Source organism: Amphiura filiformis, chromosome 17 (assembly GCF_039555335.1).
Source record: "Amphiura filiformis chromosome 17, Afil_fr2py, whole genome shotgun sequence".
Classification (NCBI taxonomy): domain Eukaryota; kingdom Metazoa; phylum Echinodermata; class Ophiuroidea; order Amphilepidida; family Amphiuridae; genus Amphiura; species Amphiura filiformis.
In genome coordinates, this window is record NC_092644.1 from 48261148 (window position 1) to 48279961 (window position 18814).

Consider the following 18814-nt stretch of genomic DNA (forward strand, 5'->3'; position numbering starts at 1 on the left):
TTCCTCTCATTATTATGATTTAGAAAAGTATAGCTTGACCTATCTTCGACAGATAGCTCTTGAGTTATAGGAATAAAATGTTAAATTCGGCCTCCAGCACTGTCCATGGGAATCATTTTTTTAAATCCGATTTTAATCGAAATGGTCTCAAATTGTTCCGCTTGGAACAACCTTTTAAACAAAGAATAATTTGCTTTATCTCAGGTGTTTTGTTACCTGGCTAACATCACAAAATAGGTCAATGTTAACATGATTCCACGTACTTTGAATTGTTTTACCCATCAGTATATCCTTTATATGATCCGATATTTAAACGCTTTCTGTATAACGTTTTGTATTTCCTGATTTGTATCCATTTTTGTAATTTTGGTTTTGTCATATTAAAATGAATTAAATGTGCCCACATAATACGCCCTCACATGCGCTATTTAAAATTTGTAATGACGTTCTTTGTTAATTAATATTTTCAGATATTGAAAAACCAGTATTTTCAGGAACGCCTGTAAATATGACATTCAATACTGATGAAGGCGCTGCTACCGTCGTCGTAACGTGGACAGAACCCAGTGTTAGCGATAATTCGGGAATATTCGCTTTGATGTCCGACTATGAATCTGGAGATGAGTTCTTTATTGGTGATACTGTAGTTACATTCACTGCGTCGGATCCGTACGGCAATTTGGCAACTGATTCGTTCACTGTGACCGTATTGGGTGAGTCAATAATACAATCCCGTGCTTTATAGAGTTTTATTATAATTGGATAACTCAGATTAGGCCGAATTAGCGAAGCCGAAAACTGAAAGCGAGGACATTTGTGGAGCTTACAACTGAATGCAAGGACTATTTTGTAGCCTGGCTTCGCTACTTCCGGCCTGATCGAACATCGTTACTGCGCATAGCAAGTCGGCGTGACGTAAAATGACGAGTTCTCAGGTGTACCCGCAAAGGGTTATGGGATTTACCGAAAAGGTCAATCAAGACTCGCCATTGGCTGTGACGTCATGAACCTTGCGGCATCGGCAAGCGGCAAAAAGTATCACAGGGGCGTTAAACAAACTTCTTCCAACAAAGGCTCTAAAAACGAATTTTCGCCGATAACTTTGTAGACCCTCGGATATGGCCAACTAACTTATTTTTCTTCAGTGGTTGATGTCTCTTTCCTTCAGCAACATGCGACTGAATCGGGCTCCACAATTATTGTTCACCACTGCAATATTTATGCCCTCCCCTTTTTATCGCACTAAAAATGCATGTATAAGCAGTGTGGAAGGCCTACCGGGCAAAGTTGCCTCAGGGGTATATGGCAAAGTGGTCCAACCGAGCTGCTTCCAGAATTATCACTTCAATGGGACACATTTGCAATTTTTATGCTTAAATTGGTCAAATGTCGATTCGCAACAAAATTATAAAAATAATAATAATAAATTATAATAAAATTATAATAATAATTTTGGCCCGGTATTTCGAGCCACTGCCAGTGCTTCATTTTAGACAATTTGATAATTTCAAATATTTTTACACTTTCTGTTACTGAGAGTGCTTTTTAATGGTAATAGTAAGCTAATGCCACCATTTGTTAACCATTTTGCAGATGATGAGCCTCCGATGATAGCATTAACATCAGTACCAATCAATAGAACATTTTGGATTGAATATAATCAAACTTCTGGAATTGTTACCTGGAGCGGGGAAGCAATTGCAACAGATAACTCGGGCTATGTAACTGTGACGTCAAACTATAATTCGGGTGATGTCTTTACCTTGGCGATACAATCGTCTCTTACACAGCCATAGATGATACTGGAAATACAGATACAGCGTCATTTACCATCACTGTTCGAGCTCTGCGTAAGTGAATGAAATTTAGATACATTTCTTATCGTACATCTAATATTTAGTCCTCCTACTACTCCATGATAGATCTTTTAAACCATCAGAAACCCAGGTTCTTTTTTTTCGGTCGTTTTAAAAAGACGATGTCCGTCGTGACCAAATATTTCTCCTTGAAACTCGCCTGTCTCCCACACCCTTACTCCTCCCCCATCCCATCGCTCTATAGCTGAAGATCCCATCATGGCGACGCTGCGCCATGGCAATGATAGCTAATGCTGTGTATAGTATAAAAGCGATAGTTTATTAAGCCGTTTTACGTCCTCTTTACGAAATAAACCCGTTGTGGGGGCTGTAGAAAATTCAATTTTGCCGCCACTTCCTCAACAGCCCGAAAAGGTTGACCCAATTTTTTCTCGGTCGTTTGAAAAGTGAAGAGCAAAAAAAGGGTTTCAGGCGCTAGCGGCCTAAAAGCAGCACATTTTCATGTATAGTACCATTTTTTCAACAAATTTTATGCTTTATCAAATTTTTCCGCCCTTTTTTATGTACTAATTCTTTTTGCCGCCCCTTTCGTTTTTGCCGCCCCTTCGTTTTTGCCGCCCCTTCTTCTTCCGCCGCCCCTTCATTTTGGCCGCCCCTGCTTTTACCCCGGTGGGGCTGGCGCCCACAAAGCCCCACAAAATACGCGCATGTTTAAAGGGGCATTTCGTGATCCACAGCCTCATCCCCCACTTTTCCCAAAAAAAGTTAAGATTTTTACACCACTGGATACCTCTGGCTACATAATGTTTATGTAACAAATATTTCTTGCAGATTAATTCGTTCAGCAAAAATATCGCCAAATTTGAATTTCGTTCTGGTGCACCAGAACGAAATTACAATTGTCTATGGAGCAGTGTAATACACATAATCATGCATAACTCGCAAACGCAAAATCGGAATCAACTGAAATTTTGGAAATAAGCTTTTTTCGTGGATATCTACTGGAAAATGTCATAAAAAGAGGATGCTAGGATCACGAAATCCTCCTTTAATATAATCATACATTTCCATTATTTTTCATTTCACTAGTGGCAGAAGGTGCAACTAGTGCCGTAACTGCCTCGGCGTCAATTTCATTGGATAAAACCTATCGAAGTGAACTGAGTGATCCTAACAGTGCGGAGTATAAAGACCTTGAAGATAGCTTCATTAAAGCGGTATGTGTAAAGCGTGCCCGGGAAAGTGCACTTCAATGAGATGGATAGGCCTACGCTATTATGATAAATCTAAATACTGGAAATAAACTATTGCAACTTACTTTGCTACGTTGCGTCCGATACCATCAGACATCGTCAGGCATCTGATTGATGATGGTGACATCAGACGGCGAGGAATATCTTGTAATGCAGGGCCCTATTCGTGTGATAATTGAAAGCGGAAGCTTCAAACCCACCAACACCTTAAGGTGCATGTCAAGGATAAACCCCAGGATCTGTGCATTACCTGTGGTGTCTCGTTTGCCGAGCTCGTATAATGTTGGTGAAACTATACATATAGACAATTCCTACGAGCACGCTTAAACCAACACAGGCGCCCAAGTATCAACGAAGCTCAAAACTCCATAGAACCACTGCAATCCGAATGGTTCATGAATTGCTACTTTGTACGCATTCCATCAGGCACTTATCAATGCATTATGAAACATGATCTTCATCCGTCTCGTCTTTTTTAAAGACAGTTCTTTTTCATCTTCATGACCAAAGCTGTAAATAATTCATGAATAAATTTTTGAACTTGTGCCGCCAAACCAAACTTTTCAACGAAAAAAATAAAACAAACAATAAATGGTTAAAGCGCTCCAGTTATTGAGACAGCTCATGATATTTTTTTTTGAGAATTTTGTCTTCACATCTTTTACATTTGGTTTATCCCTTGACAGATTGATGACATAATGGTACCAGCATTTGCAGAGACCTACAATGGAACTGTTGTGGAAAGGTTCAGGTGAGTATTCAGCCGCTAATTCGTGGGCCAAAACCAAAGCAAGTGCAATGCTTTACCTTCCATAAGATTTGTACAGACCGCTTCCTCCCCCTCTGCTTCCGCCACCCCTCCCAGGGCCGTTCCGACCATTAGTCCAGGTAAGGCGGTCGCCTAGGGCGGCAAACGTAGAGGGGCGCAAAAAGGATAAAAACGGAAATGGAGAAAGAAAAGGGAAGAACAAATTTCAGCGCATCCCGTATAGGGCACGCCGAATTGACCAATTCAGGATCGATTCTGCGCCCCTCCAAGTGATGAAAGTCAAACTTTTCGCGTGCTTCGCGCGCATTTCGCACAAGTTCATTTGCAATATCAATTTAAGACCGATATTCAATATCATTATAACCCAAATTAATTAGTGGTAAAACCCTAGCTCCGCAACTGAAAAAAAAAAAGATTAACACTTTTTGGTATGCTCTGGTGGGGCGGCAGGGAGAGGCAAAATCCCTACGAACGGCCCTGACCCCTCCATCACCAATACTCAAAATACAAGACAACATTTCTCCAGTATCCTGCAAATTCATAATGATGACCTTTAAACATCACTGAGAAGGGAGTTCAAGTTTGTTAATTATACCAAATTCCATGGTGTCAGTGGCTTATAAAATATGGTTCTAAAGTCAAATTATTGCAGAAGAATACAGAAGAGCGTAACCATGGTAACACAAGTGCGTGCACTCTAAAACAGTCAGCACTATTTGTGCATCACTTCTATTACAACTTTAACACCATCGTTTGCTTGTTGCACACACGTCTTATCTAACGATTACTTTTATTCTTGCCTTTTGGTAGCCCTGGTAGCGTGATAGTGGACTTCTATTCGAAATTTAACATTCCTCCTGTCGCAAGTACCGATGTACCAGTAGCTGACACTAGGCGAACCTTCTCCGAGCTACTGACAATGGAGACTGCCGATAACAGATTAGGAAACTTGAATATTGTAGACGGAAGCCTGTCTGTTGCAAATGGTAGGTATACCGGGTAATAAAACATAAGAACTACAAGGGGCAGTAGCGAGGCAGGGGAACAGGGGGCAGAGTGCCCCCTGACAAAAAATGAAAGAAAAAGTGCCCCTCTGACAAAAATTGAAAGAGAAAATCAGGAGGGCAAAGGAAAAGAAAAAGGACAAGGAGCCCCTTTTCTAGCAAAATTCAGTGCCAAGATAGTGTGAAATACAAAAGATTTCCATGTAGGCCTACGAGCGCACATTATCCAAATAAGGCCTTTTTCGGGAAGCTGAAAGACATGTCTCTATGTATTGTATGATGCAACTGCAATTTTCTCGTCTCGTCTGTGCCCCTGAAATTTTATTTTGCCCCACCAAGAAAGCTGGCTACAAGGGGTGAATATTTCTGCATCAGCTCACTCTTGACTATGAGTGAATAGCACCGGAATAATATTAGTCCCCGTCTAGAAACGCTTGACGTTGATGCGGGGGCGCTGTTTAGCGGCTCCTACCGGGAAAACGAGGTGGAAGACTACCCATACATTGAAACATATGTTAAACTTTCATCGATTTGCAATCGACTGGTTATCATTAAAATTCTCAGAAAGCGCCGAAAAGGCCTCAAAACGAATAAATAAAACTGGTGTTTTTACACGTATTTCAATGGGACGATTATTTAGTGGTGTGCGCCCTTCGAAGGGCCTAGGAGTAAAACCGTGCTTTTCAGAGATTCAGCCCAAATTGAAATGGCTGTTGTTTAAATTGCAGTTTTTTCGATTTAAATAGATGGTTTACATGTTAGTGAATATATTTAATGCGTTTTAGATGCAAGTCGCGCTAAGAGTATTCCCTCAGAGGCCTTCAAAGTTAAAGAAATTGCCACAAATTGTGTGAAAACAAGATTTGTTGGATTTGAAGCAATTTGGGCTTCAGGTGACAAATCGGTGCATGCCTTTTAAAGCTACCAAATCTTGGTTTTGTAGGGGGCGGGGTGGGGGGTGATTGTTATAAAATCATTAACAGTAAACCCTTGCAATTATGAAACGTTATTTACTCTCATTTAAAACCGAATTTTATCAGAAAGACGGTCAAAAACTATCTAGAGAATTGGAATTCAATGCAAATTTAGAAGAATAAGCATGAATGGTCAAAATGTTGAAAATTTGCCTATTTTCGGAATCCACCATAGAACTTTGAAACGCTAGTTCTCTTGATGTGAATGTCACAGGGCACTTAAATTTTGAGTGTTTTACTCAAAACATTTTATATTTCAAGAAAAGATAAAAGAACTCAATTTTATGAACATCAGAAAACCCTTGAAGGGAGCACACCACTAAATCAATGCGCCATTTGTGCAACCCTACTAAGTTCCGGTAAAATACAGAAAGTTTTTGAGGTATTATGGGCTGCTCTTTGGACTAATAATCAGAAAGAGTAGCGAATTATAGCTTAAATAAAAGTGTAAAGCCTGTGCATGAATTTGAATCACTAAAAAAGTCGCATTTTTATAATTATCGATAAAATAGGTCCGCGTATTAAAAAATGGGCAGAAACGGATTTACAGTCATGAGAGCATGTCAAAACAGTGAGGGCGCTGTTTAGCGGCTCCTACCGGGAAAACGAGGTGGAAGACTACCCATACATTGAAACATATGTTAAACTTTCATCGATTTGCAATCGACTGGTTATCATTAAAATTCTCAGAAAGCGCCGAAAAGGCCTCAAAACGAATAAATAAAACTGGTGTTTTTACACGTATTTCAATGGGACGATTATTTAGTGGTGTGCGCCCTTCGAAGGGCCTAGGAGTAAAACCGTGCTTTTCAGAGATTCAGCCCAAATTGAAATGGCTGTTGATTAAATTGCAGTTTTTTCGATTTAAATAGATGGTTTACATGTTAGTGAATATATTTAATGCGTTTTAGATGCAAGTCGCGCTAAGAGTATTCCCTCAGAGGCCTTCAAAGTTAAAGAAATTGCCACAAATTGTGTGAAAACAAGATTTGTTGGAGTTGAAGCAATTTGGGCTTCAGGTGACAAATCGGTGCATGCCTTTTAAAGCTACCAAATCTTGGTTTTGTAGGGGGCGGGGGGTGATTGTTATAAAATCATTAACAGTAGACCCTTGCAATTATGAAACGTAATTTACTCTCATTTAAAACCGAATTTTATCAGAAAGACGGTCAAAAACTATCTAGAGAATTGGAATTCAATGCAAATTTAGAAGAATAAGCATGAATGGTCAAAATGTTGAAAATTTGCCTATTTTCGGAATCCACCATAGAATTTTGAAACGCTAGTTCTCTTGATGTGAATGTCACAGGGCACTTAAATTTTGAGTGTTTTACTCAAAACATTTTATATTTCAAGAAAAAGATAAAAGAACTCAATTTTATGAACATCAGAAAACCCTTGAAGGGAGCACACCACTAAATCAATGCGCCATTTGTGCAACCCTACTAAGTTCCGGTAAAAGACAGAAAGTTTTTGAGGTATTATGGGCTGCTCTTTGGACTAATAATCAGAAAGAGTAGCGAATTATAGCTTAAATAAAAGTGTAAAGCCTGTGCATGAATTTGAATCACTAAAAAAGTCGCATTTTTATAATTATCGATAAAATAGGTCCGCGTATTAAAAAATGGGCAGAAATGGGTTTACAGTCATGAGAGCATGTCAAAAACAGTGAGGTCGCTGTTTAGCGGCTCCTACCGGGAAAACGAGGTGGAAGACTACCCATACATTGAAACATATGTTAAACTTTCATCGATTTGCAATCGACTGGTTATCATTAAAATTCTCAGAAAGCGCCGAAAAGGCCTCAAAACGAATAAATAAAACTGGTGTTTTTACACGTATTTCAATGGGACGATTATTTAGTGGTGTGCGCCCTTATAGCGTTAAACATCCGCACTAAACAGTCATTTGAATACATTCTTGCCTTACACTTCCCAGCAAACACAAAACGTATAACCAAAAACGTTTAAATATCGTGTTATACAAAGGGTATCAAACGTTTTGATAACATTCAAACACATTTTTGGAACTTGCTGCAAAACATTCTAACATAATTTTGTAAATTAAATCTGATACTGGAACTAAAATTTGCAACTCACTTTGCTACGTTGCGTCCGAAAACTCGACTTCGCGAGCTTCGTCAGGCATCTGATTGATGATGTTGTGATGACGTCAGGTGTTGTGACGTCAGACTGCGAGGAATGTCTCGTAACGCAGGGCCCCATGCGTGTGACAACTGAAAACGGAGTCCCCCTTTCTTGTTGATGACGAAGTCCGAAGTTTTCGGACACAACGTAGCAAAGTGAGTTGCAAATTTTATTTCCAGTATCAGATTTAATTTACAAAATTATGTTAGAATGTTTTGCAGAAAGTTTCAAAAATGTGTTTGAATGTTATCAAAACGTTTGATACCCTTTATATAACACGACATTTGAACGTTTTTGGTTATATGTTTTGTGTTTGCTGGGAAGTTGAGAACCAGAAAGTCGTAACTTACATCAATCCTTTGTTAAAGCCATATTATAACATTTGCTGAGGAGAACGCCCTCAAAAAAATTTTAAATTCTGGTTTTTACACGATTGTAATGTACTTTAGTCAATAAAGATACTCTGCAAAAATCAAGACTTTTAATAAGTCTTAAAAGGTGCTGTAGGAACCAGCGATGGAACCGGCGTTTTATTATTACGATGGAAATATTAGTCGAACACGTATGCACAGTACGTACACGCGTGCGGGATACACATACACCCCCCCCCCCAACACACCCCGATGATCGTACCGTATTACAACCGCGGGAGTAACATGCATGGGCGCTAGTAGTAAATTCGGCTCAAAATTAAAAGGGGACATATCTGACAGTAAAAGCTAACATTTTATGGAAAATAAATAGGCCTACTAATCTATTTTTACATAAATGTTATAATATGGCTTTAAGGATATCTGGCTCTCAACCCTCGATATGTTTCCACATGTACCGATATATGAAATGTTCGTTATTTGTATTATTGTTGGCATATCTTGGGCTGGGCATTATAAGAAAATATATCGTATCATTTTTTAAACATATCGGTTTTTTTAAATCACGACACAGTTGCATTTGAGGGCGACGCCACGTTCTACAGGTCGGGTGTAAAGAAGGCTTGGCGAGGAGGTTTCATTGGCTACATTGACGTTTGGCCATCCAAGGATACCAATGGATGGGCAATGGCTTTTAACTTCAGAAGGAAAATATTCGAATTCAAAGTAAGTTTTCTTTCTTTCTTCGTTTCTTTTCCTTTATCTTTTCTTTCTTTCTTTCTTTCTTTCTTTCTTTCTTTCTTTCTTTCTTTCTTTCTTTCTTTCTTCGTTTCTTTTCCTTTATCTTTTCTTTCTTTCTTTCTTTCTTTCTTTTTCCTTTCTTTCTTTCTTTTTTCTTTTCTTTTCTTTTCCTTAGTTTTTTCTTTTCTTTTCTTTACTTTTCTTGGGCAATGGCTTTTAACTTCAGAAGGAAAATATTCGAATTCAAAGTAAGTTTTCTTTCTTTCTTCGTTTCTTTTCCTTTATCTTTTCTTTCTTTCTTTCTTTCTTTCTTTCTTTCTTTCTTTCTTTCTTTTTCCTTTCTTTCTTTCTTTTTTCTTTTCTTTTCTTTTCCTTAGTTTTTTCTTTTCTTTTCTTTACTTTTCTTTTTTTCTTTCTTTTTCTTGGCTCTCCTTTCATTGTGGAACCTAATATTATATTCTAAAACTAATATTCTATAAAAAAAAAATTATAATACGAGTAGCAAAAATATTACTTGTCATAATTTATAGGACATTGCTTTTTTATTCCTCCCATTTTTCAGATATTGGATTGTGATGCCAAACATATCTACACCTCACCGAACAGGAGGCATTTTGCAGTAGTCAACACAGATCGCAGCTACGATTTACCGGCAAATAAGAAGTTCCGAGTTCAATTTATCGCCAAAACTTATCAAAAATTAAAAGGCTTGGATGCCACAGTTGATTTTTATCATCAGCGACTTGAAACTTGAAAGAGCTTTGTAATGCATGCATAATATTGAGAGATTAGAGCCAGATGGCCCTATCTGCAATAGCTGCTCTATAGACATTTTGACCATTTCTGCATTAATATATTGTACACAATAGAAAAAAACCGACAGAGCAGCTATTGCAGACAGGACCTTCTTACCCTAAACCCCCAATTTGTCATTTATGGCTGTACAGGGCGAGTCAAAAATGATCTGCAGGCCTACCCAACTTTATATATAAACTCTTAAAAATACCTGATAATAGGCCAACCATATGCGGTGGAAGCCGGGCGTCGGAAGACACGTCCCCATCCAAATTTTCATGCGGGGGTCGTTCCCTCCTGAAAATCCTAATAGAAGAAAAAATAATAATTGCTTTGTGCATCTTCCTTTTTAGCCACAAAACAGTGCATGTTTGGGGCCAAAATAGAGTATTGCGCGTACTTTTGCCCGCACTGGTTCATCAAATGCCAAAATTCACCTTCATTTTGGGTTAAAATAGTCTGAAATTGACAATTTTTCGCGCGTTTTGTGCGCAAATGTCCAAGCACAACTGGCACAAAAACATGTTCACCCCTCCCCTAAATTTTAATGCTTCCGCCGCCAAGGGGCCTGCAAATCATTTTAACTAACCGTGCTTTAGCTGGCGATCCTGTAACAAGAGTCGAATTCAGATAGAATTATATATGTAGGATGGATATCGCCCATTACAAACCATTGATATGCCTATTAACCTGTACGGATTTCCTTTGTTTTAAATAGGCCATATTTAATATTTTAGTAATGTATTGATTCTTATTATATATTTTAAACATTACATTATAACCGCTTCCTCTTCCTTGATTTTAGCGGTATGTCTTCATAGAAGATAGGAATAGATAATAAATATTGATTAATTGGTGGTTCGAAATGTAAATTAACGTACATCATTTTCAATTATTTTGTCACTTTTAACATCTATTTTAAACATTTCAAATGTTATGGTTCTGACTTTAGACCTGCGATACTAATTTTAAGTTTTGCATTTTTATTCAGTTGTTTTGTTTTACTTGATTTCTTTTTCAAATAAGGCCAAATAAAAATTAAACAGGTTTCATGTCCCTCCCGCTTCCTTTTTTGAGGTTTCTTCAATTATATTTTTATTTTTTTGAAATTCAAAAAATATGTCTAGGAAGTAGAGATGCTTTCTATAGCCTTGCTAATATACAAGAAACACTTTTATAATGTTTTGTGATAGTTAAGAGGGGCTCTATCTCTCAGAACAACAAATAAAAAGAGGCCTCCTCCTTTTTCAGTCATTATTGTATACGCTAAAACAGCTGTAATTATGGGTATTTACACCGATTTTGCGATAAAAAATCAAAACCCGGACGTGAAACATGTTTTTATTTTTATTTTAATTGGCCTAATATGTGTGATATATTTTTTTTAAATAACTGTATAGCTTTATTTTAAAACACTACGTAATCGGTATGTACATGCATATTGTCGTATCATTCGTGTAGGCTGTGCAGGCACTGCCACATTTGAGTACATAATTTTTATTATTACTTACCAGTTTAAACATGTATATTATAAGTAATGTATTAACTGCCCTAATTTTAGTATTACATGTATTGGTACAGAGTACATTTGATAGCCAACATGGAGTACTCCAGGAGCATGGGGAAGAAAAAATGTCCCGCTGTTCTGCAGCGCGCACATAGGCTCCATTGTCAACTTTTAAAATACACACATGCTTGAATTTTACTTCAAGCGCACTTACCACGTATATTATGCTCATATTGTGCTCTGTTGTCACTCTATGTTGACAATATCTCACACATGTACTCGATGGATTATTACAGAGAGAAAACAGGTGGAACATGATTCTTATTTGTTTATACGTATTATTATTATTTGTATTATTATTACATGCGCAACGATACATTATGAAAATATAAAAGATTAAATAAATAAATGGTTGCAGCCAAAAAACAAGTGTCGTAGTTTTCTTAAATTGTTCTTTTACATTCACAGAAAGGCATGTTTCAGCATAAAAATATGTATAGTCTTACCATTTTCTTATGAAACGAACTTGAACCAGTAGATAGATACTTCATCAGTAACACTATCAGCAGTAGATAGCTACTTCATCAGTTACAGAATCAGCAGTAGCATTAGCTATTTCATCAGTTACATACTATTACCAGTACGTAGCTACTTTATTGGGTGAACTTTCAATAGTTTCTTTATCAGTTACACCATCAGCAGTATATAGCTACTTCGTACGCTAAACCATCAGCAGTAAATACCTACTTCATCAATTTAACCATAAGCATTAGATAGCTACTTTATCAGTTGCACCATCAGCAGTAGATAGATATTAATCAGTTACACCATAATCAGTAGATAGCTGTGTCATCAGTTACATAATTTTATCAGTATGTAATTACTTTATCATTAACAGCATCAGCTTTAAATACCTACTTCATCAGTTACACCATCAGCAGTAGATAGCTATTTCATCAGTTAAATACTATTACCAGTAAATAGCTACTTTATTGGGTGAACTATCAATTATAGCATAATATAGTTACTTTATCAGTTACACCATCACCAGTATATACATGTAGCTACTTCGTAAGCTAAACCATCAGCAGTAAATACATACTTCATCAATTAAACCATCAACAGTAGATACCTAGTTCATCATTTACACCATACGCATGAGATAGCTACTTCATTAGTTACTCCATCCGCAGCAGATAGCTACTTCATCAATTATGCCATAGGAGGTAGATAACTACTTCATCAGTTACACCATCAACAGTAGATACATACTTCATCAGTTAAACTATCAGCAGTAGATAGCTACTTCATCATTTACACCATAAGCAGTTCGATACCTACTTCATAAATTACACCATCAGCAGTAGATAGCTACTTCATCAATTACACCATCAGCAGTAGATAGCTACTTCATCAGTTAAACCATCAGCAGTAGATACATACTTCATCAGTTATACCATCAGCAGTAGATACATACTTCATCAGTTATACCATCAGCAGTAGATAGCTACTTCATCAGTTAAACCATCAGCAGTAGATACATACTTCATCAGTTAAACTATCAGCAGTAGATAGGTACTTCATCATTTACACCATAAGCAGTTCGATACCTACTTCATAAATTACACCATCAGCAGTAGATAGCTACTTCATCAATTACACCATCAGCAGTAGATAGCTACTTCATCAGTTAAACCATCAGCAGTAGATACATACTTCATCAGTTATACCATCAGCAGTAGATACATACTTCATCAGTTAAACCATCAGCAGTAGATACATACTTCATCAGTTAAACTATCAGCAGTAGATAGCTACTTCATCATTTACACCATAAGCAGTTCGATACCTACTTCATAAATTACACCATCAGCAGTAGATAGCTACTTCATCAATTACACCATCAGCAGTAGATAGCTACTTCATCAGTTAAACCACAGCAGTAGATACATACTTCATCAGTTATACCATCAGCAGTAGATACATACTTCATCAGTTATACCATCAGCAGTAGATAGCTACTTCATCAGTTAAACCATCAGCAGTAGATACATACTTCATCAGTTAAACTATCAGCAGTAGATAGCTACTTCATCATTTACACCATAAGCAGTTCGATACCTACTTCATAAATTACACCATCAGCAGTAGATAGCTACTTCATCAATTACACCATCAGCAGTAGATAGCTACTTCATCAGTTAAACCATCAGCAGTAGATACATACTTCATCAGTTATACCATCAGCAGTAGATACATACTTCATCAGTTATACCATCAGCAGTAGATAGCTACTTCATCAGTTACACCATCAGCAGTAGATAGCTACTTCATCAATTACACCATCAGAGGTAGATAGCTTTTTCATACTATCAGCAGTAGTTAGCTACTTCATCAATTACACGGTCAGCAGCAGATAGCTACTTCATCTGTTACACCATCAGCAGTAGATAGCTACTTCATCAATTACACCATCAGCAGTAGATAGCTACTTCATCAGTTACACTGTCAGTAGTAGATAGCTACTTCATCAATTACACGGTCAGCAGTAGATAGCTACTTCATCAATTACACCATCAGCAGTAGATAGCTACTTCATCAGTTACAAAATCAGCAGTAGATAGCTACTTCATCAATTACACCATCAGAGGTAGATAGCTTTTTCATCAGTTACACCATCAGCAGTAGATAGCTTTTTCATCAGTTACACCATCAGCAGTAGATAGCTACTTCATCAGTTACACCATCAGCAGTAGAGAGCTACTTCATCATTTACAAAATCAGCAGTAGATAGCTATTTCATCAGTTACATACTATATTAGCTACTTTATTTGGTGAACTATTACGTTATCAGTTACACCATCAGCAGCATATAGCTACTTCGTACGCTAAACCATCAGCAGTATATACCTACTTCATTAATTGCACCATCAACAGTAGATAGCTACTTCATCAGTTACACCATCAGAGGTAGATAGCTTTTTCATCAGTTACGCCATCAGCAGTAGATAGCTACTTCGTACGCTAAACCATCAGCAGCAGTATATACCTACTTCATTAATTACACCATCAACAGTAGATACCTACTTCATCAATAACACCATAAGCATGAGATAGCTACTTCATTAGTTATTCCATCCGCAGCAGATACCTACTTCATCAGTTACAAAATCAACAGTAGATAGCTACTTCATCAGTTACACCATCAGTAGTAGATAGCTACTTATCAGTTACACCATCAGCAGTAGATCGATATTAATCATTTACACCATCAGCAGTAGATAGATATTAATCATTTACGCCATCAGCAGTAGATAGCTACTTCATCAGTTACACCATCAGCAGTAGATAGCTACTTTATCAGTTGCACCATCAGCAGTAGATAGCTACTTCATCAATCACACCATCAGCAGTAGATAGCTACTTCATCAATTTCACCACTAGATGAACAGTATAATTACTTTATCAGTTACACCATCAGCAGTAGATAGACACTTCATCATTTACACCATCAGCAATTAGATACCTACTTCATCGATTACACCATCAGCAGTAGATAGCTGCTGCATCAATTACACCATCAGCAGTAGATAGCTACTTCATCAGTTACGCCTTCAGCAGTAGATAGCTACTTCATCAGTTACATCATCAGCAGTAGCAAAACTACTTCATAAATTACACCATCAGCAGTAGATACATACTTCATCAGTTACACCATCAGCAGTAGATAGCTACTTCATCAGTTACAGAATCAGCAGCAGATAGCTACTTCATCTGTTACACCATCAGCAGTAGATACCTACTTCATCAATTACACCATCAGCAGTAGATAGCTACTTCATCAGTTACACTATCAGTAATAGATAGCTACTTCATCCATTACACGGCCAGCAGCAGATAGCTACTTCATCAGTTACAAAATCAGCAGTAGATAGCTACTTCATCAATTACACCATCAGAAGTAGATAGCTTTTTCCATCAGTTACACCATCAGCAGTAGATAGCTACTTCATCACTTGCACCATCAGCAGTAGATAGCTACTTCATCAGTTTCAAAATCAGCAGTAGATAGCTACTTCATCAATTACACCATCAGAGGTAGATAGCTTTTTCATCAGTTACACCATCAGCAGTAGATAGCTACTTCATCAGTTACACCATCAGCAGTAGAGAGCTACTTCATCATTTACAAAATCAGCAGTAGATAGCTATTTCATCAGTTACATACTATATTAGCTACTTTATTTGGTGAACTATTACGTTATCAGTTACACCATCAGCAGCATATAGCTACTTCGTACGCTAAACCATCAGCAGTATATACCTACTTCATTAATTACACCATCAACAGTAGATAGCTACTTCATCAGTTACACCATCAGAGGTAGATAGCTTTTTCATCAGTTACACCATCAGCAGTAGATAGCTACTTCGTACGCTAAACCATCAGCAGCAGTATATACCTACTTCATTAATTACACCATCAACAGTAGACACCTACTTCATCAATTACACCATAAGCATGAGATAGCTACTTCATTAGTTATTCCATCCGCAGCAGATACCTACTTCATCAGTTACAAAATCAACAGTAGATAGCTACTTCATCAGTTACACCATCAGTAGTAGATAGCTACTTATCAGTTACACCATCAGCAGTAGATCGATATTAATCATTTACACCATCAATAGTAGATAAATATTAATCATTTACGCCATCAGCAGTAGATAGCTACTTCATCAATCACACCATCAGCAGTAGATAGCTGCTTCATCAATTTCACCACTAGATGAACAGTATAATTACTTTATCAGTTACACCATCAGCAGTAGATAGACACTTCATCATTTACACCATCAGCAATTAGATACCTACTTCATCGATTACACCATCAGCAGTAGATAGCTGCTTCATCAATTACACCATCAGCAGTAGATACATACTTCATCAGTTACGCCATCAGCAGTAGATAGCTACTTCATCAGTTACATCATCAGCAGTAGAGAGCTACTTCATCAGTTACAACATCAGCAGTAGATAACTACGTCATCAGTTACACCATCAGCAGTAGATAGCTACGTCATCAGTTACACCATCAGCAGTAGATATACGTCATCAGTTACACCATCAGCAGTAGATAGCTACTTAATCAGTTACACCATCAGTAGTAGATAGCTAATTCAATACACCATAACCAGTAGATAGTTGTTTCATCAGTTTCATAATTTTACCAATATATAGCTACTTTATCAGTAACGGCATCAGCATTAAATAGCTACTTCATCAGTTACAACATCAGCAGTAGATAGCTACTTCATCAGTTACAGAATCAGCAGTAGATAGCTATTTCATCAGTTACATACTATTACCAGTAAATAGCTACTTTATTGGGTGAACTATCAATAGTATAATATAGTTACTTCATCAGTTACACTATCAGTATTAGATAGCTACTTCATCAGTTACACCATCAGCAATAGATAGGTACTTCATCGGTTACACCATCAGCAGTAGAGAGCTATCAGTTACACCATCAGCAGTAGAGAGCTACTTCATCATTTACAAAATCAGCAGTAGATAGCTATTTCATCAGTTACATACTATATTAGCTACTTTGGTGAACTATTACGTTATCAGTTACACCATCAGCAGCATATAGCTACTTCGTACGCTAAACCATCAGCAGTATATACCTACTTCATTAATTACACCATCAACAGTAGATAGCTACTTCATCAGTTACACCATCAGAGGTAGATAGCTTTTTCATCAGTTACACCATCAGCAGTAGATAGCTACTTCGTACGCTAAACCATCAGCAGCAGTATATACCTACTTCATTAATTACACCATCAACAGTAGACACCTACTTCATCAATTACACCATAAGCATGAGATAGCTACTTCATTAGTTATTCCATCCGCAGCAGATACCTACTTCATCAGTTACAAAATCAACAGTAGATAGCTACTTCATCAGTTACACCATCAGTAGTAGATAGCTACTTATCAGTTACACCATCAGCAGTAGATCGATATTAATCATTTACACCATCAATAGTAGATAAATATTAATCATTTACGCCATCAGCAGTAGATAGCTACTTCATCAATCACACCATCAGCAGTAGATAGCTGCTTCATCAATTTCACCACTAGATGAACAGTATAATTACTTTATCAGTTACACCATCAGCAGTAGATAGACACTTCATCATTTACACCATCAGCAATTAGATACCTACTTCATCGATTACACCATCAGCAGTAGATAGCTGCTTCATCAATTACACCATCAGCAGTAGATACATACTTCATCAGTTACGCCATCAGCAGTAGATAGCTACTTCATCAGTTACATCATCAGCAGTAGAGAGCTACTTCATCAGTTACAACATCAGCAGTAGATAACTACGTCATCAGTTACACCATCAGCAGTAGATAGCTACGTCATCAGTTACACCATCAGCAGTAGATATACGTCATCAGTTACACCATCAGCAGTAGATAGCTACGTCATCAGTTACACCATCAGCAGTAGATATACGTCATCAGTTACACCATCAGCAGTAGATACCTACTTCATCAGTTACACCATCAGTAGTAGATAGCTAATTCAATACACCATAAGCAGTAGATAGTTGTTTCATCAGTTTCATAATTTTACCAATATATAGCTACTTTATCAGTAACGGCATCAGCATTAAATAGCTACTTCATCAGTTACAACATCAGCAGTAGATAGCTACTTCATCAGTTACAGAATCAGCAGTAGATAGCTATTTCATCAGTTACATACTATTACCAGTAAATAGCTACTTTATTGGGTGAACTATCAATAGTATAATATAGTTACTTCATCAGTTACACTATCAGTATTAGATAGCTACTTCATCAGTTACACCATCAGCAATAGATAGGTACTTCATCGGTTACACCATCAGCAGTAGAGAGCTATCAGTTACACCATCAGCAGTAGAGAGCTATTTCATCAGTTACATACTATATTAGCTACTTTATTTGGTGAACTATTACGTTATCAGTTACACCATCAGCAGCATATAGCTACTTCGTACGCTAAACCATCAGCAGTATATACCTACTTCATTAATTACACCATCAACAGTAGATAGCTACTTCATCAGTTACACCATCAGAGGTAGATAGCTACTTCATCAGTTACACCATCAGCAGTAGATAGCTACTTCGTACGCTAAACCATCAGCAGCAGTATATACCTACTTCATTAATTACACCATCAACAGTAGACACCTACTTCATCAATTACACCATAAGCATGAGATAGCTACTTCATTAGTTATTCCATCCGCAGCAGATACCTACTTCATCAGTTACAAAATCAACAGTAGATAGCTACTTCATCAGTTACACCATCAGTAGTAGATAGCTACTTATCAGTTACACCATCAGCAGT

The 18814-nt window shown here is 37.4% G+C and overlaps 1 protein-coding gene across 1 annotated transcript; it reads left to right on the forward strand.

Moving 5' to 3' along the window:
- Positions 1-481: 481 nt before the first annotated feature.
- On the forward strand, positions 482-10587 carry LOC140138453 (uncharacterized). The gene is made up of 7 exons (XM_072160344.1): positions 482-713; positions 1594-1850; positions 2907-3034; positions 3757-3821; positions 4650-4825; positions 8910-9061; positions 9639-10587. The coding sequence occupies exons 4-7, from the start codon at positions 3769-3771 to the stop codon at positions 9828-9830; spliced, it is 573 nt and encodes a 190-aa protein (XP_072016445.1). The 5' UTR covers positions 482-713; positions 1594-1850; positions 2907-3034; positions 3757-3768; the 3' UTR covers positions 9831-10587.
- The last annotated feature ends 8227 nt before the right edge of the window (positions 10588-18814 follow it).

Coding starts and splice junctions, on each gene's coding strand:
- LOC140138453 (XM_072160344.1), top strand. CDS start 3,769: ATGGTACCAGCATTTGCAGAGACCTACAATGGAACTGTTGTGGAAAGG. Junction 4,826..8,909: donor AAGCCTGTCTGTTGCAAATG/GTAGGTATACCG, acceptor ATCACGACACAG/TTGCATTTGAGGGCGACGCC. Junction 9,062..9,638: donor GGAAAATATTCGAATTCAAA/GTAAGTTTTCTT, acceptor CCCATTTTTCAG/ATATTGGATTGTGATGCCAA.